At 45.8% G+C, this 25,031-nt stretch overlaps 1 protein-coding gene across 7 annotated transcripts in view; it reads left to right on the plus strand.

Annotated features, from left to right (window-relative positions):
* Positions 1-13,146, plus strand: part of ADGRF5 (adhesion G protein-coupled receptor F5) — a 113,147-nt gene extending 100,001 nt beyond the window's left edge. For 6 of the 7 annotated variants that reach the window (XM_005696376.3, XM_005696377.3, XM_005696375.3 and 3 more), the window contains 7 exons: positions 728-936; positions 1,766-1,945; positions 5,123-6,508; positions 7,903-7,944; positions 8,815-8,874; positions 9,710-9,794; positions 11,883-13,146. In XM_005696376.3, coding sequence (XP_005696433.2) covers positions 728-936; positions 1,766-1,945; positions 5,123-6,508; positions 7,903-7,944; positions 8,815-8,874; positions 9,710-9,794; positions 11,883-11,962 — 2,042 coding nt within the window. In that variant the 3' untranslated portion in view covers positions 11,963-13,146. Of the gene's footprint in view, positions 1-727; positions 937-1,765; positions 1,946-5,122; positions 6,509-7,902; positions 7,945-8,814; positions 8,875-9,709; positions 9,795-11,203; positions 11,271-11,882 lie in introns of all 7 variants that reach the window. The other variant, XM_005696379.3, reaches the window with a different exon arrangement.

Here is a 25,031-nt window from a genome sequence, read left to right on the forward strand (position 1 = left end):
AGGTGATGGGGAGGTGGTTCTACTCATCAGAGAGTCCAAGTTCCCTGGAGATGGAGATTCTCAACAAATGCCATTTTCCAATGAAGTCTGGTCTTAGGTAGAGGAAAAGTCAAGTCATCCTTAAGGGAAACCAGAAGGAATAAATGCTTATAAATATTGTCTAGAATATTCAGGTCACGGGTGCCTAGAATTCCTAGGGCTAATTATAGCTTTAGATTAAAATGGTGCTTCATGTCCTTGGCTGCACCCAGGAATCACAAGGATGCTTTAAAAACTGTTGGAGCTTGAATTTCAGCCTGAGAGGTTCTGATCTACTTGGACTGGAGTGAGCCTAGACATGGGTATTTCCGAGGGTCCTCTGGTGGTTCTTAGGCATCAGAGTTGAGAATCCCATACCTGAAGATCCCATGCGTCCCTAACACTCAAGGTCACCTGCATATCTTTTATCTGGATGAGTACACATTAAGCTCTTGTTATTTTCATGGCTTAGATTTTACAGGCAGCAAAGAGAAAATTCCTGGAGATCGGAGGTGGGAATGAGGCTTAGAGGAAAAGCCAGTGCAAATTAGAACCAGATCTGTGTGGAAACTCGGAAAATGAACTGAAAGTGAACTGAAAGTGAAGAAGATGAGTTCAAATATCAAAATGGCACCTAAGCCTGGTCCTGTTTCAACTATCTTTTCTCCTCTTTTCAACTGTGCCTTTTATGTCCACGTTTCCAATGCAGGGGAGAGCATCACTTGCCAGGATCCTATCCTAGGTGTTGGGGAGCCTGGGAAAGTCATCCAGAAGCTTTGCCAGTTCTTGAACATTACCAGAAGCCGTGAGAGTCCTATTGGAGGGATCATAACTTATAGATGCGTGGGTTCCCAGTGGCAGATCGAGAAAAATGACTGCATCTCTGCTCCAATAAATGCTCTGCTCCAGCTGGCCAAGGTGATCCTTAAACCCTTGACTCTGAGCTCTTGGTGGAGAGCTGTGTTTAGCTGAGCCTATTTCTTAGCACTTAGGAAAATGGACTTTGAGCTGCTTTGTGTTGCTCTCAAAGCTACACTTGTTTATTTCCGAAGAAAATGCAACCTTAGACATGCTTAATATTTTACTTAAATACCAATAGAGAGGCAACACAATGTGTGTTCTGCCCTAGGGCCAGCTGTGCACCTTCCCCTTGGTTTCCGTTAGCTCAGTGATAAAAGTCATGGTGGTGAAGTCATCCCCTCTTTTGAAGACTTTTTATATCAAGCTAATAGTTCTAATCTTTTCAGAAAGAAACCAAAATAAAAAGTAAGATTCAGGGACCTCCCTGGTGGTTCGGTGGTTAAGAATCCTCCTTCCAATGCAGGGGACACAGGTTCAGTCCCTGTTCAGGGGAACTAAGATCCCACACACCACAAGGCAACTAAGCCTTCACACTGCAACGAAGACCCAGCACAGCCAAAAAAAATTAATTTTTTTAAAAGTAAGGTTCATCAATAGGAAGAAAAATATTGGGCTTTATGTTTTTATACGTCTGAGATTTCCTTTATCCTTACAAGTCATCTATAGTCCTAGAAGGGGCTAGCTGACCTCTCTTACCTAGAGTAGAAGTGAGTGCCAAGTGGAGAGGACACATGTTTCATTTCATCAAAATAAATACTTCCACCTCTCGTGCCTATGTTGCTGAGAATGCAAGAGTCCTCAAATTCCATGAGTTACGATAAATGAGTTGCAAATATATATATATATTTTTTGTCTTGTCTGATTGTGTTGGCTTTTTTGTTCTTAGGCTTTGGTTAAGAGCCCCACCCAGGATGAGAAGCTCCCGTCCTACCTAGGGAATCTTTCCATTAGCACAAAGCAAGCGAAACTTGAAGTCGATTCATTTTCTGGGACCCTGGGAGCTATTATTAACATTCTGGACCTGTTCTCAACAGTTCCAACCCAAGTGAATTCAGAAATGATGACGGTGAGTTTGTTCGTCTTACAGGAGTCTGGCTTCTCATCTCTTCATCCCTCAGCACTTGGGGTCAAGAAACATAACTTCTCTCCACTGCAAATTCTCTCTTTTCCTAAGCAGTGCCTTGCCAGCTCTGGCTTTTAGCATGTGCGTGTATATCTCGGGATCTTAAGATGATTTTTTTAAAAATCTCATTAGTTTCTTCATTAAAAGAGAATGAATTCTTACCTGCTTTCTAAGAAAACTAGGAATGAAAGGTTTTCAGAATATGTACAAGGTGGGATTCTCAACAATCTCTCACTAAACACGACCTTTGATGCAATCAATGTTCTTTTTTTTTTTTTAAATTGAAGTATAGTTGCTTTACAATGTTATGTTCATTTCTGCTGCACAACAGAGTAAATCAGCTATGCATATACATATAGCCTCTCTTTGGGGGATTTCCTTCCCACTTCAGTTGGGGGCTTCCATTGTGGCTCAGCTGGAAAAGAATTCACCTGCAGTGTGGGAGACCTGGGTTCGGTCCCTGGGTTGGGAAGATCCCCTGGAGAAGGGAAAGGCTGCCCACTCCAGTATTCTGGCCTGGAGAATTCCATAGGCTGTATAGTCCATGGGGTCACAAAGAGTCAGACGCGACTGAGCGACGTCCGCTTTCACTTTTCCCACGTCTGTTACACAGAGGACTGAGTGGAGTTCCCTGGGCTGCACAGTAGGTTCTAATTCACCATGTATTTCACATGTAATAGTGTAGGTATGTCTCAATCTCCCAGTTCATCCCATTCCCCTTTTACCCCTTGGTATCCATAGGTTTGTTCTCTACATCTGTGTCTCTATTTCTGCTTTGAAAATAAGATTATCTATACCATTTTTCTGTATTCCACATATATGCATTAATGTACAATATTTGTTTTTCTCTTTCTGACTTACTTCACTTTGTGTGACAGTCTCTGAGTCCCATCCACATCTCTTCAAATGACACAATTACATTCCTTTTTATGGCTGAGTAATATTTTATTGTATATATGTACTACATCTTTTCCCGTTCCTCTGTTGATGGACATTTAGGTTGCTTCCGTGTCTTGGCTATTGTAAATAGTGTTGCAACTAACATTGAGGTGTATTTATCTTTTTGAATGATGGTTTTGTCTGGGTATATGCCCAGGAGTGGAATTGCTGGATCATATGATAGTTCTATTTTTAGTGTTTGAAGGAACCTCCATACTATTTTCCATTCTGGCTATATCAATCTACATTCCCACCAACAATGTAAGAAGGATTCTTTTTTCCCAGCAGTTAGTGTTCTAAGAGGAAAGAATTCACCCACCAGAGTTCAAATGAAGATACTTTAGTGAAGGGATACTTAGAGAGGTAAAACTAGGAATTGTTTAAAAAGTGTGAGGCAACCAGAGACCAGAAACATTTAGAAACCTTTACCACCCTGAGGATTAACAGGAAGAGGAGGGAAATAGTGCACCCATCACCTTGGAGGAGGGTCACTGAGCAGCAGCTATACTATGGGAAGGACATAACTATACCAAAGATATGCTGACAGTAGAAATGAGGATGCAGGAAAAGCAGATCTCAGCTTCTTTCTTCTCTCATCATCTCACCTCCTGCTGATGCTTCTCACTGGACAAACCCAACCAGAGGCAACCGGCAAGCAGCTTGGGTTACAAGAGTCCCAGGAGCTTATACAGATCTCCGAGGGCTGTTAAACAAATTGCCGTAAACTGGGTGGCTTATAATGACAGAAACTTCCTCTCTCACACTCCTTGAGGTTAGACGTCTGAAATCAAGGTGTCTGGGGACCATGTTTCCTCTGAAGGCTCTAGGGAAGAATCTTTGATCACCTCTTCTAGCTTCTAGTGGGTTTTCCTGGTGGCTCAGATGGTAAAAAAAAATCAGCCTGCCGATGCAGGAGACCCAGATTCAGTCCCTGGGTCAGGAAGATCCCTGGAGAAGGGAATGACTACACACTCCAGTATTCTTGTCTGGAGAATCCCATGGACAGAGGAGCGGGTGGGCAGCAGTCCATGGGGCTATACAGAGTCAGGCAAGACTGAATGACTAGCACGTTCGCTTCCCAGCTTCTAGTAGCTCCAGGCTTTCTGTGACTTGTGGCTGCCTCACTCCAACCTCCGACTTTGTCCTCACACGACTCATTTTCTCCATTTATCTCCTCCTCTTCTGTCTCTTTTAAGGATACTTGTCACTGGATTTAGGGCCTACCCAGGTAACCAGGATAATTTTTCTCTCAAGATCCTTAATAACATCTACCAAGACCCTTTCTCCAAATCAGGTCACATTCACAGAGTTTGGGAATTAGGACAAGTCATTTTGGAGGCCACCATTCAACTAACCCCAGGGCTCATTATTTCAGAGAACAGAACCAGGCGAAGAAGGGCAGAGAGAAGCCACTTCTCTCCACGGAGATAAGCCACAAATGACAATTCCAAGTTTATGGGAGAGAGAATCAAAATGTCAAGCAAAAAAGAAAGGTGCCTTTAACAACACTCACGTGTCTTATTTGATGCTCATCATTTGAGACGGTCTTCTGAGACTCTCTCACCCTTGCTGGTGAAATACCACCCACCCAAAAAGCCTTTACCGGCTTGAGATTTAAAAATAAAACATAAAGCAATTAATAAATATCTCTGCCAGCCTGCTGAGTTGACCTTAGTGAGTTGTATGGATGGTTCTCACGATCACGACTGCTAAACATTTCACAAAGTCTTGAAGTTGGGGGCGGGGTCTATCCTCTGCTAATTTTCCCCTTAAGAAGGTGGATCATTGTCCCCTCAGCCTGTGATGCTGCATTTTCCCCTTCTCTTTTCTTCTTCCCTGTACCCACTTAGAGCTTCCCAGGTGGCTCAGTGGTAAAGAATCCACCTGCCAATGCAGGAGACACTGGAGACTTGGTTTCCATTCCTAGGTCAGAAAGATCCTCTGGAGGAGGAAATGGCAATCCATTCCAGTTCTCTTGTCTGGGAAGTCCCATGGACAGAGGAGCCTGGTGGCCTGCAGTCCATGGGGTTACAAAAGAGTCTGACATGATTTAGCAAATGAGCATGCACGCCTGCATGTACCCACTTAACCCGTTTCCAAGGAGATGTTCTGTTTTTTCCCCTCTCTCTTTTATGATTGAAAACATTCAGTTGGTTTGATCTCATGCCTTGTCAATTACAGCACGTCCTCTCCACGGTCGATATCATCCTTGGCAAGTCTGCCTTGAATACCTGGAAGATTTCACAGCAACAAAAAACCAATTATAGCTCGCAGCTATTGGATTCAGTGGAAAGATTTTCCCGAGTTTTACGGGCAGAAGACAGCACCATCTCCCAACCTAACGTGCAGATGAAGAGCATGGTCATAAAACCTGGCCACCCCCAATCGTACAGGCAGAGCTTTGTCTTCTTAGACTCTGACCTCTGGGGCAACGTGACCATCAGTGGATGCCAGCTGGAGCACCTGCAGCCAGATTCATTTGTCGTCACCGTGGCTTTCCCAACTCTCAAAACCATCCTCGACCGGGATGTTCTGGGAGAGAATTTTGCCAACAGCTTGGTGATGACCACCACCGTCAGCCACAGCGTAACCACACCATTCAGGATTCTGATGACTTTCAAAAACAGCCACCCTTCGGGTGGGATACCGCAGTGTGTCTTCTGGAACTTCAACCTCGCCAACCACACCGGGGGGTGGGACAGCAGTGGGTGCTATGTGAAAGAAGTCACCGAGGACAGTGTGTCCTGCAGCTGTGAACACCTCACCTCCTTCTCCATCCTCATGTCCCCCGACTCCCCAGACCCCGACTCGCTCCTGAAAATCCTGCTGGATATCATTTCCTACATCGGGCTGTGCTTTTCCATCTTGAGCTTAGCGGCCTGCCTTGTCGTGGAGGCCATGGTGTGGAAATCGGTGACTAAGAACCGGACCTCCTCCATGCGGCACACCTGCATTGTCAACATCACCGCTTCCCTGCTGGTGGCCGACGTCTGGTTCATCGTGGCCGCCGCCATCCACGACCATCGCTTCCCGCTCAACGAGACGGCCTGTGTGGCCGCCACCTTCTTCATCCACTTCTTCTACCTCAGCGTCTTCTTCTGGATGCTGACCCTGGGCCTCATGCTCTTCTACCGCCTGGTTTTCATCCTGCACGACACAAGCAAGTCCATTCAGAAGACGATCGCCTTTTCCCTGGGGTATGGCTGCCCTCTGGTCATCTCAGTCATCACGGTGGGGGCCACCCAGCCCCGGGAGGTCTACATGAGGAAGAATGCCTGCTGGCTCAACTGGGAGGACACCAAGGCCCTGCTGGCCTTCGTCATCCCGGCCCTGATCATCGTGGTGGTGAACATGACCATCACGGTTGTGGTCATCACCAAGATCCTGAGGCCTTCCATCGGGGACAAGCCGAGCAAGCAGGAGAAGAGCAGCCTGTTCCAGGTCACCAAGAGCATTGGGGTCCTCACGCCGCTCCTGGGGCTCACCTGGGGTTTTGGTCTGGCCACCGTGTTCCAGGGGAGCAATGCTGTGTTCCACATTGTGTTTACCCTCCTCAATGCCTTCCAGGTATGCTCTGCAGGGCAGCGCTCTCAGCGAGGATCTGCAATGATAGAAACACAAATAAGGGGAGGAATGAGGAAGGGTTTAAGTTCAGAGGAGGCCCTGGCCCTAAAGACCTCAGTGAAAGAGAAAAGGCACATTCCTCTGCTCCCATGGAACCTCATACCTCTTATCACCTGCATTATAATTTAGTTGCATATGTGCCCCCCTGCTAACTGCCTTGATGATGCACATGGGAGGAAAGTCCCTCCACTACACTGGACTCTGCTATTTATCCAGTGTTATCTTGATGCCATCTATTATATCCTAAACGCAAATACCACCATTAAACCAAACAGCCTCTCCAGTTAATTTCCACAAGCATTAAATGAGCTTTGCCTTGGTGAGGTGGAAGCACCTCTCTTACTTATCAGTATATCCCTAGTTCCAGCAAAGAGCTTGAAACAGGCTAGAAGTTGGGTAACCTTGACAAATGAAGTGAATGCTTGGTACCACATAGTAGGTTCTCAGGTAACATTTGCTGAAGGCTGAAAGAATTCTGCTCCATTCATCATATGAATGGGCTTCCTTGGTGGCTTAGATGGTAGTCTGCCTGAAGTGTGGCAGAGCTGGGTTTGATCCCTGGGTTGGGAAGATCCCCCAAAGAAGGAAATGGCAACCCACTCCAGTATTCTTGCCGGGACAATCCCATGGGCAGAGGAGCCTGGCAGGCTACAGTTCATGGGGTCACAAAGAGTTGGACACGACCGAGCAACTTCACTTTTACAGTACGAAAATGAAACAGACATTCCCTTTGCTCTCCAGCAGTGCAAAACTAAGTATAATACAAGTCACATTGTTAGGAGGGCTTTAGCAGAGGTGCAGACAACAAGCCTTTGGAGCACAAGGAGAGGATGCTTGATTGTGATTCAACCAATAGATGAATGGTAACCCTAGGCTCCCATGCGCTGGTGAGTAGGCAGGGCAGCTGGAGGTGACGCTGAGACATCACCCTAGATGCTCATGCCGAGACCACACAAATCCTGCTACTCCAAACTCCAAGGCTCACATCTAATGATGTCTTGACTAGGAGGGACTGATTTTTCTCCTTCATGCCGTATGTTCCCATTACAACCATGAGGGCTACTGTAGACATAAGAGGCATGTTTAATAACAAAACCAGCAGGACCTCCAGCTTACAGTTCAGTGGAAGTAGAGAAATTGAAAATATCCTTATAACATTGAAGGTCCCTTGGCGTGGACCTGCCACATCATTGTCATCCACTTGACCATAAATGCAGCTGTAGAAAGAAGTAGCTTACAAATCCTATGCTATGTGAACAATAGTTTCTATTTTGCTAGACAAAAATATGATTAGTAAATAATATGATTACAATGCACCTCTTTCTAATTTTTTTCAGGGATTATTCATTTTACTCTTTGGATGCCTCTGGGATCAGAAGGTAAGAACCGTGACAGTGATGCTCCTAGAAAAGTCTAACGAACCATGACGTGTTAGGTTGACAATGGCCTCTTTCTTCTTTAACCTTTTCATTTTAGACTGGAATAGAGCTGATTACCAATGTTGTGATAGTTTCAGGTGAACAGTGAAGGCACTCAGCCATACATATGCATGTATCCATTCTCCCCCAAACCCCCCTCCCATCCAGGCTGCTACATAACATTGAGCAGAGTTCCCTGTGCTATAGAGTAGGACCTTGTCCGTTATTCATTTTAAACACAGCAGTGTATACATGTTGATCCCAAACTTCCTAACTATCCCTTCCCCCCACTTTCCCCTCCTGACAACCATAAGTTCATTCTTTAAATCTGAGAGTCTGTTTCTGTTTGGTGAGTAAGTTCATTTTATCATTTCTTTTTAGATTCCACATATAAGAGATGTCACACAATATTTCTTCTCTGACTTACTTCACTCAGTATGACAATGTCTAGGTCCATTCATGTTGTTTCAAATGGCATAATTTCATTATTTTTAATGGCCGAGTAATATTCCATTGTATATATGTACCTTCTTTATCCATTCCTCTATCAATGGACATTTAGGTTTCTTCCACGTCTTGGCTAGTGTAAACAGTGCTACAATGAACATTGGTTTGCATGTATTCTTTTGGACCATATCGCTCTCTGGGTATATGCCCAGGAGTGGGATTGCAGGGTCACATGGTAGCTCTGTTCTTAGTTTTTTAAGGGACCTCCACACTGGTCCCCATAGTGGCTACTACCAATTTACATTCCCACCAACAGTATAGAAGGCTTCCTTTCTCTCCATACCCTTTTCAGCATTTGACAATGGCTTCTCTTAAACTCTGCAGGTGCAGGAAGCCTTGCTGAATAAGTATTCACGGTCAAAATGGTCTTCACAGCACTCAAAGGTAAATAGTTTCTTTGTAGAGACTTTGAAAAACCCCTCTCTCTCCACTACCAATTGTAGTGTAGTGTAATAATTATAGATTATGCCACTGTGTTTGCTTTGTACCTGATTCTGCCTTTTAATCAAAATCATGGCAATGAACTAGCATTTAGATGCTGTCCCCACATCTTAAAATAGGGGTTACAGGGGCCAATAGCACAGATAGTATCAACTGGAAGCTAAGACCAAATTTCAATGGGAAGCAATCTTCTGGGGAAACTCAAGGCCATTTATGAGCCTTGGGAACACAATTTGAAGAAATGATGAATTTTGTCTGGTTCTTCTTGGAAAATAACTTTGTTTTCACATGTCGGACGATAATAAGCCTTATCAAACAGTAAAATATGTATTTGGAAGTCAATTGCCTAATACCTATGATGAGATTCCAGTGTTTCAAAAGGTGGCTTTCCTGCTTAAATTGAAAGTGGTATTCACTCAGTCGCATCCAGCTCTTTGACACCCAAGAACTTAAGCCCTCCAAGCCCCTCTGTCTATGGAATTCTCCAGGCAAGAACACTGGAGGGAGTTGCCATTCCTTTCTCCAGGGGATCTTCCTGATCCAGGGATTGAAGCCAGGCCTCCTGCATTGCAGGCAGATTCTTAATGGTCTGAGCCACCAGTAGGCTTTCCCGCTTAATTTGTCTGAAATAGAAATTCAGGTCACCCAGGCCCTCTCCTTAGGTGAGATGAAAGATGCAGGCAGTGACCACAAGAGGGCAGCAAACAAATCATCTTACAGATTCAAACCGGACCTTGGACTAAAATGTTTACTTTGTAATTCTTTTTTCCTTCTCTAGTCAACATCCATAGGTTCATCTACACCTGTATTTTCTATGAGTTCTCCAATATCAAGAAGATTTAACAATTTGTTTGGTAAAACAGGTACGTAGCGTCCTCTGGATGTCTCCTGGGTTGACCTAAACGTATTTGCCCTGGGGGGACAGCTCACCCCTAGTGTCCAACTGTCCACTTCATAACTTTGACCCACAATGGCCTTATTTGGGGCAGAGTTTAAACACTTGCTTATATTTTCCCAAACTACCAGGAGGTTGGTACAGAGGGCAAATGCCTTCAGCCTGCAGAGAACTCTACATCAAAACCATATCCACCGTAAAAATGGGAACTGTATGTTAATTGCTATCCTGATCAAACACAAACTTCTATTCATGTTATATAAGAATAGGTAGGTCATAGTTCTGGGTTACGGTACAGCAAAGAAAATAATTAGAGGATCCTACCATAGCATCCCAAGCTGTGAGTTTCATTTCTATTTTTTTCTCTTTTTGGAGTGTTCTCGTTTTACACATGGGCATTTTTAAAACCTTGCATACGTATGAGGGATCACCCGAGTTAGCTATTCTATTAGGGACATGTGCAATGAACATTTTCTCCGTTTAGACATAAGATGAAGGATGTGAATGATTTTGGGCAGTGGGTCTCAGCGGTTCTGGCAAGCTGAAAGCCCTGTCCCATGTCACCCCAACTCCTCACCTCCTGCCAGGGAAAACAGGCATTAGAATTCCTTCTAGCTCCTCCACACTGAACAGATCTCTCAAAAGAAGAAGTGTATGAAATGTGTCGAAAGCCTTCCACACTGTGGCTCTCTGGATAAGAGTGAATTTGGGGAATGCCTATTAGTTATTAAAGCTCAGGAGAACTCGGCATTTGGGGCTTCAGCTTGATGTTTTACTCATGAAACTGGAGGACCTTCGCTTTTGGTTGGATCTGTTGTGAAATCATCCGAGATCCAGGGTATGTTAGAACATTTCCCCTTGGGGGGCATTGTCCCTGGATCGTGTTTGTGCGTGCTAAGTCGCTTCATTGTGTCCAACTCTTTGGGACTGCATGTACTGTACCTCACCAGGCTCCTCTGTCCATGGGATTCTCCAGGCAAGAATACCAGGGTGGGTTGCCATTTCCTCCCCCAGGGGATCTTCCTGATCCAGGGATCAAACCAGCATCTCTTAAGTCTCCTGCTTTGGTAGGCAGGTTCTTTACCACTAGCCCGCCCTGGGAAGCCCCGGATGGTGTTTAGCATTTGCATTAAAGTGAGAACAGTGAAAACTCTACGAAATGATTCCACAGAATCTGAGTTACACACTATGTAAGGCCAATGAAGTGTGTTCCCTGCTCCTGAACCAGTCAGATCAAGAGCTGGGGCCCAGATCCCAAGGTCCTAGGACCCGAGACTCCGGGCCGCTGCCACTCAGCCTTTCAGGGTCATTCATGCTGATCCACGGTGGCCTATGCGAGGGCTCCATAATCACTGTAACTTTGGTTTATGTTGTCAGCAGCCCCAAGGGCTCCCCCAGGCAATGATGGAAACCCTGTTAGCCGTGGCAGTCCGCCCATCTGATGGTAGGGTGGGCCCTGTGTCACTTCCCCTGCCCAACACACAGCCCCTACTGTTCCCCTGCTCTGTGCCCCGCCCCCACGCTGGCATCAGTCTGTGCCCTTGCTCCCTGCTACCCCCACCCTCAGCACTTCTGTTGCCATCCCCTGACTCCGGCTGCTTTCCTGGTCCTGCCTCTTCTTCCCCTGCAATCTCCTCTTTTCTTTACTTTCCTCCCTTTCCCTGGCTCAGACCCCTCCTGAGAGCTTCCCCAAGCCACACCAACCCAAGGGGACCAGGGATGTTCCTCCATATGGATGTCCCCCAGGCTGTTGCATGAGGCAGCATGCAGAGGGCTGCCCGTGTCAAGATCGCCCTGTCCTCTGTAGAAATCTGGCTGCTGGTGTGATGTGAAGTAGTTAGTGCTTGACTTATCGGCTGCCACGCATGCTTGAGAACAGCTTGGTTTGTTCTCCAGGACTTCTGGGTCTGGGGAGGCGGGCAGGCACGGGTTGGTTTCCAGGCATGGCTTACCTGGCTCCTGCAGTACAGCGCCCCCTGGGCGATCAGCAGAGATTCACACCCCAGTGATCACGAAGCAGTGTGACCTTCCGCTGAGCCGCTGTTCTGTTTTTTAGGAACATACAATGTTTCCACCCCCGAAACAACCAGTTCATCCCTGGAAAACACGTCCAGTGCTTATTCATTGCTCAACTAAGGACAGGAAAATCCAGCCCATGGGACCTCTTGGGAAACAGTGGATGTGCTCTGCAAAAGAGATCCTTTCCAAGCCGTGGGTAACATGTTTTTTCTACAGGCCTCTGGGAGCAGATGCTTAAGAGACTTTTTCATGAAGGAAGAGGCTTTCTTTTGTAAAGACAGACCAAAGGAAATTGTTGCATTTATGTTGCTGCCCCACCCCTGTCTCCTGTGTGATACCAAATGTGTATAGTATTTAATTGAAACTCACGCCAACTTCTCTGTCTATAGTGTAAAGTAGAATTTCAGAGACATTTTTCCTTTTCACACCCTGGGCCCAAAGATAAGCTTTGATTAAAATAATAAGTAAAAGGCCAGGACTTAGTAAACTCTTCAGTGAATTCTAGGAAGGAAGGATGGAAGAGAGGAAGAAAGAAAGAAGAGGGGGATGGAGGAAACTACCAGGAAAAAATATAGAGAATAACAGAAGGACCATGTGTTAAGATTTCTATGTTAATGACCCACTACTTTTACTACTCAGATAATGCAACACTGAAAATTAAAAATGTCTCCAAAATGAAAACTGAAAATTAGCCATGGAGAAAATTGAATATTTTCCTGGTGTTTTCTTAGCTAAGAGAGATCAAAAAAGGAAAAAAAAAAAAAAAGGCAATGAAAAACTAGGGAGGAAATTATATCGTCAAGATGCTTTTAAGTGGATGATGATATTTACAAGAATTTCACAGAAGACAGGACTCTCCTTATGCTAAACACATACATATGTGTTACTGCGTGTTAAGGTTGAAGCTAAGAGGAATGAATGGACAGAGGAAGTGTGATTAGATTATTAGATCCCAGCTGACCACCTGCTGATTACATTTTTATTATTAATAGTTTAGCAGAACAGCCTTAGGTTTTGGTTTGTTCCACTTTTTATAAGCAAAAATATATATATTTGTCTATCCATTCATTTCCAAATGTGATATATTGCACTGAAAACAGACCCCCCAACTGTCATGAATTATATTTAACAGCTTTAACCAGGTACTTTTCTGTGCATGCTAGAAAAGATTTTAATGATCTTACAGTGTTGTATATTATTATTTTTGTAGTTACTGTGGATGAGAGGCCCTGGATGTGCTGTATAGCTCTGTTAATTCTTTCAGTTCCTAAGTTCCCAGACCAATATACATTTGGAGTTTTCTACTGTCTAAATGGCATTTATTCTAACTACTTAGAAATCTTCTGGAAAAAGCTCTACAGCTGGCTAGTCTGTGCTCCTAATGACACTTTACCTTGATGAACAGATGGTGCAGATTGTTTGTGAACTATGTGCATGTGTGTGTTTCACCTGTGTGTGTGTGTGTGCATTTCATAAAAATATAATATAAATATTTATTAAAATATTATCCATAGCAAAGTTTACCCTGTGCTGTTGCTACAGCAACCAAATATTCCAAATCAAAGTCTGATCCTAGGGCCATAACGAAATAGAATAAAAAATGTGGGACTTCTCTGAAAATACGGGCAATGTGGTCTTCATGAGGATGGATCTAACGGGTCCAACCATCAGGAAGAAAGGACCAAAGAGGCTGAGATGCAATGACCATTTATTCACCGAGGTTTGAAAGAGTTTTCTTTTAATAATTTTACTGTTTAAAATCACTTCCCTTTATTTTTAATTAAATTCTACCTCTGTCTCTCTTTATGGGAAGGGAGAGATCAGACAGACAGAAATCCCAATCACGTTTCAAGGAAATGAACTCTTTTTTTTTTTCCTTTTTCTACATACTCACAAGTGACATAAATGTCTATGCCCACATTTGCCAGCAAACTGTCACATCATTATCCCAACTGAAGAGTTCGTTATTTAAAGTCCCTGAAGGAAATGATTCTAAAGCTCAGAATTCTCCAGGGAATGATCAACTTTGGGCAGAAGCTGGTACTGAGAAGACAGAGCCAGAGGTTAGGCTGATGATCAACTGAATTTGATTTAGACATCAGGAAAAGAATGGCTTTACTGATTTGGTTTCTGGGGTTGTATCCGTGAAAACTGAGACAAGGTTAGACAGTATTGATGTGATCAGCCAGGGAAAGCATTGCATTCAGAAGGCTGTGGTTCTCTTGTTCGAAATCACAAAACTGTAAGAAACACTGACCTTCCTTCCACCCACTTCTTAAGGATCCTCTGGGAATTGTTGTCCTGAACTTTGTAATGACAGGAACCTCCAGTGGGGCTCCCCAGCATGGGGATCTGGTTCTTTGCCAACGTTCATTAATGGAGGCATGTTCCCTCACCCCCAAGGCACACACACACATGTGCACACACACACATGTGCACACACACACATGTGCACACACACACACGTTCAAGGTGTGCCTGTACCTCCCCCCTTTCAAGTCAGAGTGTTGGATCCACGTTCCAGAAAAGCTGTGCAAACAAAACCCTGGAGAAGTACAGTACATGCTGGCTCTCTGCTCAACTGCAAGAGACATAGTTCAGTCACTGCTCTTTGCCAAGAATACCCTGAAATAAGCCACAGAATTCAACACTGTAAAAAAGAGTGGTCTGTGAATCTGTTTATTACAGCAGGAGCCATGCTTGGCCCTGGGGTCACCTGTTTTCAAACAGAAATGCTTTCAAGGCTCTGGGCAGCAGATTTCCGAGGGAAGGAAGAATGGGAACTCTGGTGTTGGCACAAGGTGAGATGCGGCGCCTACCTCAGCTGGAAAGTGTCCACTACTTTCCCACGTCCCTGAAATCTCAGTGTATAAAGCCGGTTCCACTGGGCAAAACCTTCTTGCATTAAGGGACTTTCTGGTAAGTCAGTTTCTTGCAATGGAGTCTATACTAATGCTTCAGAGGCTGTGAGGTCAGGGCATCCACCACTGAGCAGTGGATACAAACCACAGAGGGAGTCTCAGCCCAGAATAACATTCTGAGTCCAGTGCAACACATCCTCTCCTGGATGAGTCATACATCTGCCACCCTCCCGTCCGAGTCATACTGTTTACTTGGAGAAAGAGGTAAATACAAGTCCGTGGGGGATTTCAGGATCTAGGTTGCTAAGGCCAGAAATTAAGAAAGACTGTGGGAAGACATAGCCCTTTGTGGTTTGTGCAGGGAACTTCACAGAGGTTGAAAGACTAAAACAAAAAAGTTTTGCGAGGATGAGAAAGATTATAGCAACCAGCAAGCACAGAGGAGGCAGAAGACATTATCCTGAGTCACAGGTCACAACCACTTCAGAAGACAAAGGAAACAGTCGTGAGGTCATAGAAGCGGCCTGTGGGCAGAATGCACTGTGTTTGTGGCAGGTGAAGGTGCTGTCGAATGGGGCTCCACGTCCCCTAGAGAAAGTCAGTGACTCAGGCCAGCAGAAGTCTGATTCCCCAAGTGTCCAAAATAAAGGAGGGGCTTTGTAGTTTTTGAACACCCATGAAAACAGTGTCTCATCATATCAGAGGTATTAGCTTTGAAGTGCGGAGAAAGCGATGGCACCCCACTTCAGTACTCTTGCCTGGAAAACCCCGTGGATGGAGAGCCTGGTAGGCTGCAGTCCATGGGGTCGCTGTGAGTCGGGCATGACTGAGCGACTTCACTTTCACTTTTCACTTTCATGCATTGGAGAAGGAAATGGCAACCCACTCCAGTGTTCTTGCCTGGAGAATCGCAGGGACGGGGAAGCCTGGTGGGCTGCCGTCTATGGGGTCGCACAGTCGGACACGACTGAAGCGACTTAGCAGCAGCAGTAGCAGCAGCTTTGAAGTGAGATGCTATAGGTTTCTAAAATTATGACTTGGGATGTTCAATCATGTCTTAATAGCATTCCAGCATACAGCTCTGTTCACGGGGTTCTTGACTCAGTGGACATGAATCTGAGTGAACTCTGTGAGATAGTGAAGGACAGGGAAGCCTGGCATTCTGCAGTCCATGGGATCGCAAAGAGCCAGACATGACTTAGCGACTCAACAACAACACATATCTCTATCTTTCCCCTGCTTATAATAATAAAATATCTAAAAAGATGGTGTGAAGCTTCTTTTTAATATAAATTGTCACCACTTTTGCAATAGGCTACTGCCACTGTTTCAGACTTCTCCACGTCCACCAGAATTTAACTCCTTCTTCTCCAGCGAATGGTCACTTCTCTTCTCCAGGCATGGGGACGTTGGGGGGTGGGTGTCTGAAGCTCACAAGCTGAGGGCTAACATCTTTCCTCACACAATTCACGTTCCCACTCAGCATATGGAGCCCAGAAACTTAAGAGGCTTTAAACAGGAGACCTGGGGGTAAAGTTTTCAGGACCGGACTGTGGGTGAATCAAATTTTAAAAAATGTCTGTTCTGACATTGGCATGTGGCTTGGTTGGCATTTTCATGGACAGCTGAAAACACAGCCCTGTGGCTTCTGTGAGCAATAGATATTTCTGCATTTCCTGTATTTCCCAGATTAGTTTTATATGGCTGTGTGACATATTACCACCAAGTTAGAGGCTGAAAACCATATCCGGTAGTTAGCACACAGTTTATGGGCATGGTTAACGCTACCTTCTGCTCAGAGTTTTACCAGGCTAAACTCAAGCTGTCAGCTAGGGCTGTGGTCTCATCTGAAAGCTAGGGTCCTCCTCCAAGCTCAGCAGTTGCTTGGCAGATTTCTACTCCTCAGTTACAGGACTGAGGTCATCCTTAGTTCCTGGAGGTGTCTTACCATCCCCTGCCCTATGGTCTTCTCCCAACAGGGCAGGTGGCTTCTTCAAAGTCAACAGAAGAGCTTCTGCGGCCACTCTGAATCTCTGGCACTTCTTCAGTCTCAGATCTCCAGACACACTTTTAAAGGACTCACCTGATTAGGTCTGGCCCACCTGGGATAATCTCCCTTGAGATGAACTCAAAGCCAGATGATGAGGGACCTTAATTACACCAGCAAGATCCCTTCATCTTTTCCCTGTAATGTAATCTACTCATGGGAGTGATATCTCATCAGAGACGCAGGTCTTGCTCACAGTCCAGGGGAGAAGATGACACAAGTTTTATCTTCAGATTATTTTTAAAAAAGAAGTTAAGGACCCCACACTGCTCTGTAGAATCTGTATGAGGTCTGAGCTGTAGACATGGTGACCTGCAAACTTTCCTTTATCCTTAGGTGTAATCACCCAGAGAAGGGTCTCTCTGGACAGTATCAGTAATACGGCTTGTGTGCTGCAAATATGTCCATCCTATTCTGTCCACTAAATATGCAAATACAACCAAAGTCACCTTTCCCAAAGGCATGGCTTCCAGGTGTGTGGACAGTTCAGGGAAAGGGTGTCATGTGGGAAAGCTTGATTTATCCAGATGAAAAGAGGCTCACAGCTCTGCAGCTGACAACCTTCCCCACACTGTGTGTGTCTGGTGTGGCAGGTAGAGTGAGCCCAGGAGCTACTATACCATTGAGGTTTAGGTCAACAGGGCAGAGATCTGAACACACAGGTGCTGGCCTGTCCTCTAAGCTTTTGTTCTCAGACCTCTCTCTCCTTAAAAACCAAACCAAAATGCTTCTCCCATGCTGGGCACGTCGCCTTCGAGTCCTCCACCACCAGTGAAGTACTGCCACCTGCAGGTCATATTTGGGACTGCAAACATTTTCATACCTTAAGAGAGTCGTGTGTGTGTGTGTGTGTGTGTGTGTGTGTGTCTGTCTGTCTGTCTGTCTGTCTGTCTGTCTATCTGATAGTTGCTTAGTTGTGTCCGACTCTTTGCAACCCCATAGACCGCAACCCACCAGGCCCCTCAGTCTATGGGATTCTCCAGGCAAGAACATTGTAGTGGGTTGCCATTTCCTTCTCCAGCCACTATGGAAAACAGTGTGGAGATTCCTTAAAAAACTGCAAATAGAACTGCCTTATGACCCAGCAATCCCACTTCTGGGCATACACACTGAGGAAACAAGAATTGAAAGGGACACGTGTACCCCAATGTTCATTGCATCACTGTTTATAAGAGCCAAGACATGGAAGCAACCTAGATATCCATCAACAGAGGAATGGATAAGAAAGCTGTGCTACATATACACAATGGAGTATTACTCAGCCATTAAAAAGAATACATTTGAATCAGTTCTAATGAGGTGGATGAAACTGGAGCCTGTTATACAGAGTGAAGTAAGCCAGAAAGAAAAGCACCAATACAGTGTACTAACGCATATATATGGAATTTAGAAAGATGGTAATGATAATCCTGTATGCAAGACAGCAAAAGAGACACAGATGTATAGAAGTCTTTTGGACTCTGTGGGAGAGGGAGAGGGAGGGATGATTTGGGAGAATGGCATTGAAACATGTATAATATCATATATAAAATGAATCGCCAGTCCAGGTTCAATGCAGGATACACTGGGGCTTGGAGCTGGTGCACTGGGATGACCCAGAGGGATGGTACGGGGAGGTACAGGGAGGGAGGCGGAAGGGGGGTTCAGGATGGGGAACACGTGTACACCCATGGCGGATTCATGTAGATGTATGGCAAAACCGATATAATATTGTAAAATAATTAGCCTCTAATTAAAATAAATAAATAAAAAAGTAATAATAAAAGTGGATCATAAAAAAAGAAAGTGAAGTCATTCAGTTATGTCCAGCTCTTTGCAACCCCATGGACTGTAGCCTACCAGGCTCCCCCATCCATGGAATTTTCCAGGCGAGAGTACTGGAGAAGAGACTCACGGAGGGAGTGAATTTGCAATGCTGGGGTCCCAGGTTCCGTCTCTGGTCAGGGAACTGGATCCCACGTGTTGCAACAGGGTTTGCATGCTGCAACTAAGACCCAGCACAAGCAAGTAAACAGATAAATATTCTGAAAAAAGATTCATCGATCTCTCGTGGGATAAGCTGCTACCACATGCCTACATGGGTCAGAGGACTTTGGAATTTTCTGGTCATTTGCCCTGATGTCTTTTTTTACTTTGTGTGTGTGTGTGAATATTTTTATTTTTTTATTTTTATTTTTTGGCTGTGCTACATGGCAGGTAGGATCTTAGTTCCCCAACAAGGGATGGAACCTGTGCCCCTGCAGTGGATGCTTGGGGCCATAACCACTGGACCAGAGGACAGTCCCTGCCCTGATGTTTCTCTTTGTAAGATAATGTATACATCATCCAGAAAGGAAGACATGTAGTTTCGTATTTTGAAGCCTTCCTCCCCAACCCTGACTGTATGAAGTTTATACTTTATTCATGTAAATAGGAAGAAAAATATGCTTCCTAAAATCCTTTATGTGCAAAGGAACACATTTTGAACTATTGAGGAATGTAGGGAGGGCAGAGTGATCTGGTTGGACTATAAGGTGAGTCACGTATATATATGTGTGTATATATATATATATATATATATATATATATATATATATATATATAATTGGCTGAACCTCACAGCATGTGGGATCTTAGTTCCCCAGCCAGGAACCAAACCTGAGCCCCCTGCATTGGAAGCACAGAGTTTTAACCACTGGGCCACCAGAGAAGTCCCACGTGTATTTTAAATTTTGTAGGAGCCACTTTACAAAACATCAGGAGGTAAAATGAATTGCAGTAATATATTTGATTTAACCCAACAGATCCCAAATCTTGGCATTTCAGGGTGTAATTTATGTAAAATTCTTAATTAGTATTTTATATTCCTCTTTGTTTTAACACCAAGTGTTCACAACCTAGTGTGTGCTTTACGCCACAGGTGCCCAGCAGATTTCCAGTGCTAAGGACCCACGTGTATCTAGAAGCTGCTGCACCAGGGAGCACAGCTTAGAGCATAATCAGGCACAAATGCTTCCGCTGTGCTGTTTCCTTTCTCTGTAGGAACACCAGGGTAGGAAAATGAATTTAAAACAGGCCTTGCCACATCATTCGGGCCGGTCTCTGCAGAGATGCTGCACATATGGGAGATGGAGGGACCAGAAATCCATAATATTGGGGGTGGCCATGAAGTTCGTTGGTGTTCGTGTTCATTCATGTTCATTTGTAATAGCTTATGGAAAAACCCAAATGAAATTTTGGGCCACCCCCAATACTTTTCTTCCATACAACTCCTGCCCCTCCAAGCTGGCTTGAAAGCCACACTCTTATACCCTGTCCTTGGAGATCGCTGACAAGCATGGGGTATCAGCCCCGGAAGATGGCAGTTTCACGTCTTTTCGAGGAAGAAGTAAGGGGCCAAAGATCCCCATTGCCTTCTTTGTTGAAGGGAAAGCTTGAGGTCTCATTGGCGGGATGTCGCAGAAAGCACATGGCTCCTGGAACAGAAGACACCTTTCCTCATTCTTCTGGACCCTTCACGAAAGCTCTCTGGCCCTTGGTTTACCCATCTGAAAAATGGGAATCATTTTAATTACCTCTCAAGTCTATTCTTAAGCCCCCAAAGCATAGTTTATAGGAATATGTTTTGGAAGCGTCAAGTATCATGCAAGTAAAAGATCATTTTCAGGACTTTCTTGGTGGCCCAGAGGTTAAGAATCTGTCTGCCAATCTAGGGGACACAGGTTCGAGCCCTGGTCTGGGAAGATTCCATATGCTGCGGGGCAAGTAAGCCCGTGTGCCACAACTACTGAGCCTGTGCCCTAGAGCTCGTGAGCTGCAACTACTAAAGCCCGTGTGACCTCGGGCCTGTGCTCCACAGCAAGAGAAGCCACCACAATGAGAAACCCGCGCGCTACAATGAAGGGCCCCTGCTTGCCACAAACAGAGAAAGCCTGCGCAAAGCAACAAAGATCCAGCGCAGCTAAAAATAAATAGAATTAAAATAACCTGTTTAAAGCAAAAGATCATTTCCAGTATCACTTTGAAAGGCAGGGAGAGGCTGACCACAGGGGAGCTTTGGGAAGGGGACAGTAAGCTCTGGTGACCCTAGTGAGAGTCCAGGGGAGTTCTAAGCCTGGGTTTCAAGGGTCATCAGGAGAGACACAGGGGTCATCAGGATGGGTAGGGTACTCTTCATCAGATGCCCATGGGGGCGTGAGGGAACACGCAACAAATGACTGACTTTGAAGATTTCCTCCAAGGAAATCGTCCTGCAGGTGACAAGATGACTTTTCTCCCAAGGACCCAAAGCCCATGGGCAGGTTGGCAATCTTTGGGCAGTGTTGCTCCAAGACATGCCTTTACATTGATGTTCTGTACTTCCCACAAGGGTCCAGTCTGTCTTCCTGGAGTCCTAGGCATGACCCTGCCCCAGGCACACACAGCCCAGTGGGCATATACCGGACCCCTGTCACCCGCCAGTGTAGGGAGAGCCATCAGAGGCCCAGACCAGCCCCAGGTGCCTTCAACCCTCCTGCAGGTGGGGACCCCTAGAGATTGACTTCTCGCCGTGACTACCTCAGGGCCCTCTGAGCTCAGGTCAGAGGGCCTGTCCCAGGGGATGAAAGCCGGGGGAAGCAGGAAAGCCTATGAAGCCGTGATGAGTGGGTTGCCAGGGGAGGCCTGCTCTGAATATGGCCTCCCCAGCATCAGATGGACCCCAGGTGTCCTCTCTCCCAGGAGCAGCAACATCACTCACAGGCCTCCTGTCCCTCTGGGGGCTCATTGCAAATCACCCTTTATCTCCGCCAATGTCAAGCAGTGGCCAAGAGCAGAGAGCAGAATTGCCCCCTGGGCCAGGCCTGACACAGCCCCCTGTCTCTCTGTTCCCATCCCTGGTCCTGAAGGAAGTGGGGTGGGGATGAAGCCCCTAATTGTTCCCATTTACCAACATCACCGCCCCATCTTTCCTTATGTCCTGGTGGACAGATGTCGAAGTTTATCCTCTTACATGCTCTCGAGAGGAAACAATTTTCATGACTCTACAATTAACTGAATATGGAGCAGACAGGGGAAAAAAAAGAAGAAAGATGGGCACAATTACTGAAGCCAGCCCTGTGCCAGACTCCTATTATTTATCTCCAAATACAAGTTTCCATGTGGTGTGGGTTTGATCTAGATACAAGCATCTTGTCTATTTAGAAAATAATTATCTAAACATCTCTTCTTTCCTTTTCACCTGAGAATTTTGAGGGGACAAACTGAAAGGTCATGAGTGTCCCCCGTGCACGAATGGGCCAACTTTGGGGATTACTCCAGCCCGTTCTCATCCCAAGGTTTTTGTTTTTTCATGCAGAGCCAAGTCACAAACGAAGTATGCTGATGACTATTAGAAACTAAACAGCAAATTCAGAAGTCCAGAAAAAAAGCAAACAAAAAACAACAAGGAAAAAAAAACCACCAGGCTCTTTCCTCATCATGAAAAGAAACAGGAACTGAGTGGGCAAGTCCTGAGCAGATGGCTGCCACCTCCCACTTCCCATGTCCCTGTGTTGACTTAGGACCCCGCCTTTTTGGGAACCACCTTTGATGGGTATCATCCTGGGTCCTCCATCCTGCCAAACGGCCCACCCCTACCCGCCACCCCACTCAATGCAAGAGGGGCCCGCCGGCTTCTCCTGAGGCTTGATCGCCACCTGCTGGTTATTAGAGGAAGCGCCTTCTCTGAGCCCCTTGGCAGGACCTCGAAGGTGTGCAGCTACTGTTAGCTGGTGGGTGAGAGCCTGGAAGGCGGCGGGCAGAGGGCAAGTAACTTGGGACGGACGTATGAGAGGAATGACAGAAACCAGGCACGAAGAATGACTCTCGACGCCCTCCTCCTAACACTTTCATATTATGGTCCTGGCAGGAGAAAAAGAAATGATGCAGAAAGTGATGTCAGATTATAGACACGCAATTGCACTCGGTGTGATGGGTTTGCAGGCAGGCGTGCATTTCTGAGGGGTACTAGCCGGGATCACTCCCTCCTTCTGTCTTTTATCCTCCTTCATGGACAGAGTCTTATTTATGGATCTAAAAGCAAAGCTAAAAGCAGCCCCGGAAATCACCCGGCCCCCTCATTTCAGACAGGAGTGTAGAAGGCAACTTGAGCTCCTAGGGACCTTCCCACTTCCCCCTCTATGCGCCTTCTAGAGGGTGAACCAGGATGGTCTTATTCCTTTTTTTTTTCATTCACCCACAGAAACCTACTGCTGGGCTGGGCTTTCGTTTTCAGACTGTGTTGATTCTGCAGCTGTCTCAGGGCTAGGGACACATCAGCCAGCAGCCACGGCCAGCTGGTAAGGTTTTAGCCTAGTCTCTGGGACACACAATGAAGAGGGGGCCACTGACTCTGCAGCCAAATGTGATCCAAGAAGATTCAGAAGTAAACAGTACAGCTGCCGAAAGGGCCGGCCCCTTGGGGCAGAGGGACAAGCTGACCCGGCTTTGCATGAGAGGCAGATGACTTCCGACTGCAGGGGAATGTCATATGCCTGGGAAGTTACTCATAGCCCTCAGGATAGCTCTCAGCCCTTCCCTCTTGTGCAGGACATCCTTTTAACAAACAAAATCACAAGGAGAGATGAGGCTTAACATGGACCAACCTCCAGGAGAGGGACACAACAGAGGACAGGAAATGTACCCTCCGTGGAAAACAGCTGATAACTCTCTATGTTAACCAACATTTATTGAGTTCTTGCTATTTATTTGGTGCTGTCCTAGAATCTAATTTAAGCCTGACAACAACCCCTGACAGGGTGGAGGAAGTATTCTTTTTCTCTTCATTTCACAGATGAATAAACTAAGCACAGAGAGGTTAATCACTTTCCCAGAGTCACACAGCTCAAGAATGATACCAAATGCAGTGTCTGACCTAGAACATGAGCACATCGCCACCTCACTTGTTGCTTTCCTGTGATGGAGACAGACTCCCACGGTGGGGAGTGTTCTGAACACAGGAAACAAGAGAGGGAGAATCAGATGACACAAAGGGTGGAGAAGCTAAGACATCTCCAACCTTAATTCCACTTTATAATTTCATCTTGGGGCAGCCCATGCTAGTGTTTTGTGCAAACATGGAACCACTTCCTTTTCCAGTCTCTGATGGAGCATGAAAGGATGCCAGCTTTGCTGAAAGTAGATCTCTCCAATCTGAAAGTTAGACAGCACTCGGCACATATTTTAACTCTACGCTCTTGTCTATCATCCCATTTTATTACTCTGTAACCCTGCAGATATTAAAGTGGGCTTAGAGACGTCGCTGGTGGTCCGGTGGCTAAGATTCTATGCTCCCGATGCAGCAGGCTGGGGTTTGATCCCTGGTCAGGGAAGTAGATCTCACATTCCACAACTAAAGATGCTGCAACAAGGACCCCATATGCTACAACTAAGACCCAGTACAACCAAATAAATAAACAGGTTTTAAATAAAATAAAGTGAGCTGGGAGGAGGTAGACAGCTATTACTTCCATCCGACAGATTAGTAAAGGAAGACCGAGCGTATGAGTGATTTTATGACAGTTGCAGAGCAAGTTACTAATAGATGGCCCACTCAAGCCTGTAGCCAGGGAGCCTAAAGTTCAGGCCTCTTTTCTGTCCACTAAAGCAGCAGTTCTCACATCAGCATCACCTGGGAACCTGCTAGATGTGCAAATTCTTAGACTCCATCCCAGAGCTACTGAATGAGAAATTCTGGGGGCAGTGCCTGTGATCTGTGTTTTAACCAATCCTCCTGGGGATGCTGACACACCTTTGGCTGGAGAGTCGGTGTTGGGTGCAGAAGCTGCACCTGCTACAGACTCTTCTCACACCTGTGCATGAAAGGGACTCTTCTTAACCCCTTATGTTTATTTCCAGAATGGCCGTGAAGTATATGCTTAGAAGGCTGATAATGTAACGCCTTCCCAGGTGGCGCAGTATGGTGCAGTAGTGAAGAATCCACCTGCCAACGTAGGAGACGAAGAAGACTCAGGTTTAATCCCTGGGTCGGAAGATCCCCTGGAGGAGGAAATGGCAACCCACTCCAGTATTCTTGCCTGGAGAATCCCATGACCAGAGGAGCCTGGCAGGCTACAGTCCGTAGGGTCACAAAGAGTTGGACACGACTGAGCAGCTGAGCACACACAAGGGATAGCCTGGACTACTCAGGCTCCGTTAAGTACTGATATTTTCTTTTAGGAAACTTCTGGAGCCAGCGTTTTCTGGGGCTTGTGTTGACTGAGGATGGGAACCTCAGCTCTCCTTATTTAACCTCTCTCGTAGCTTTCTCGCCCCGGGCAGT

Source organism: Capra hircus, chromosome 23 (assembly GCF_001704415.2).
Source record: "Capra hircus breed San Clemente chromosome 23, ASM170441v1, whole genome shotgun sequence".
NCBI lineage: Eukaryota > Metazoa > Chordata > Mammalia > Artiodactyla > Bovidae > Capra > Capra hircus.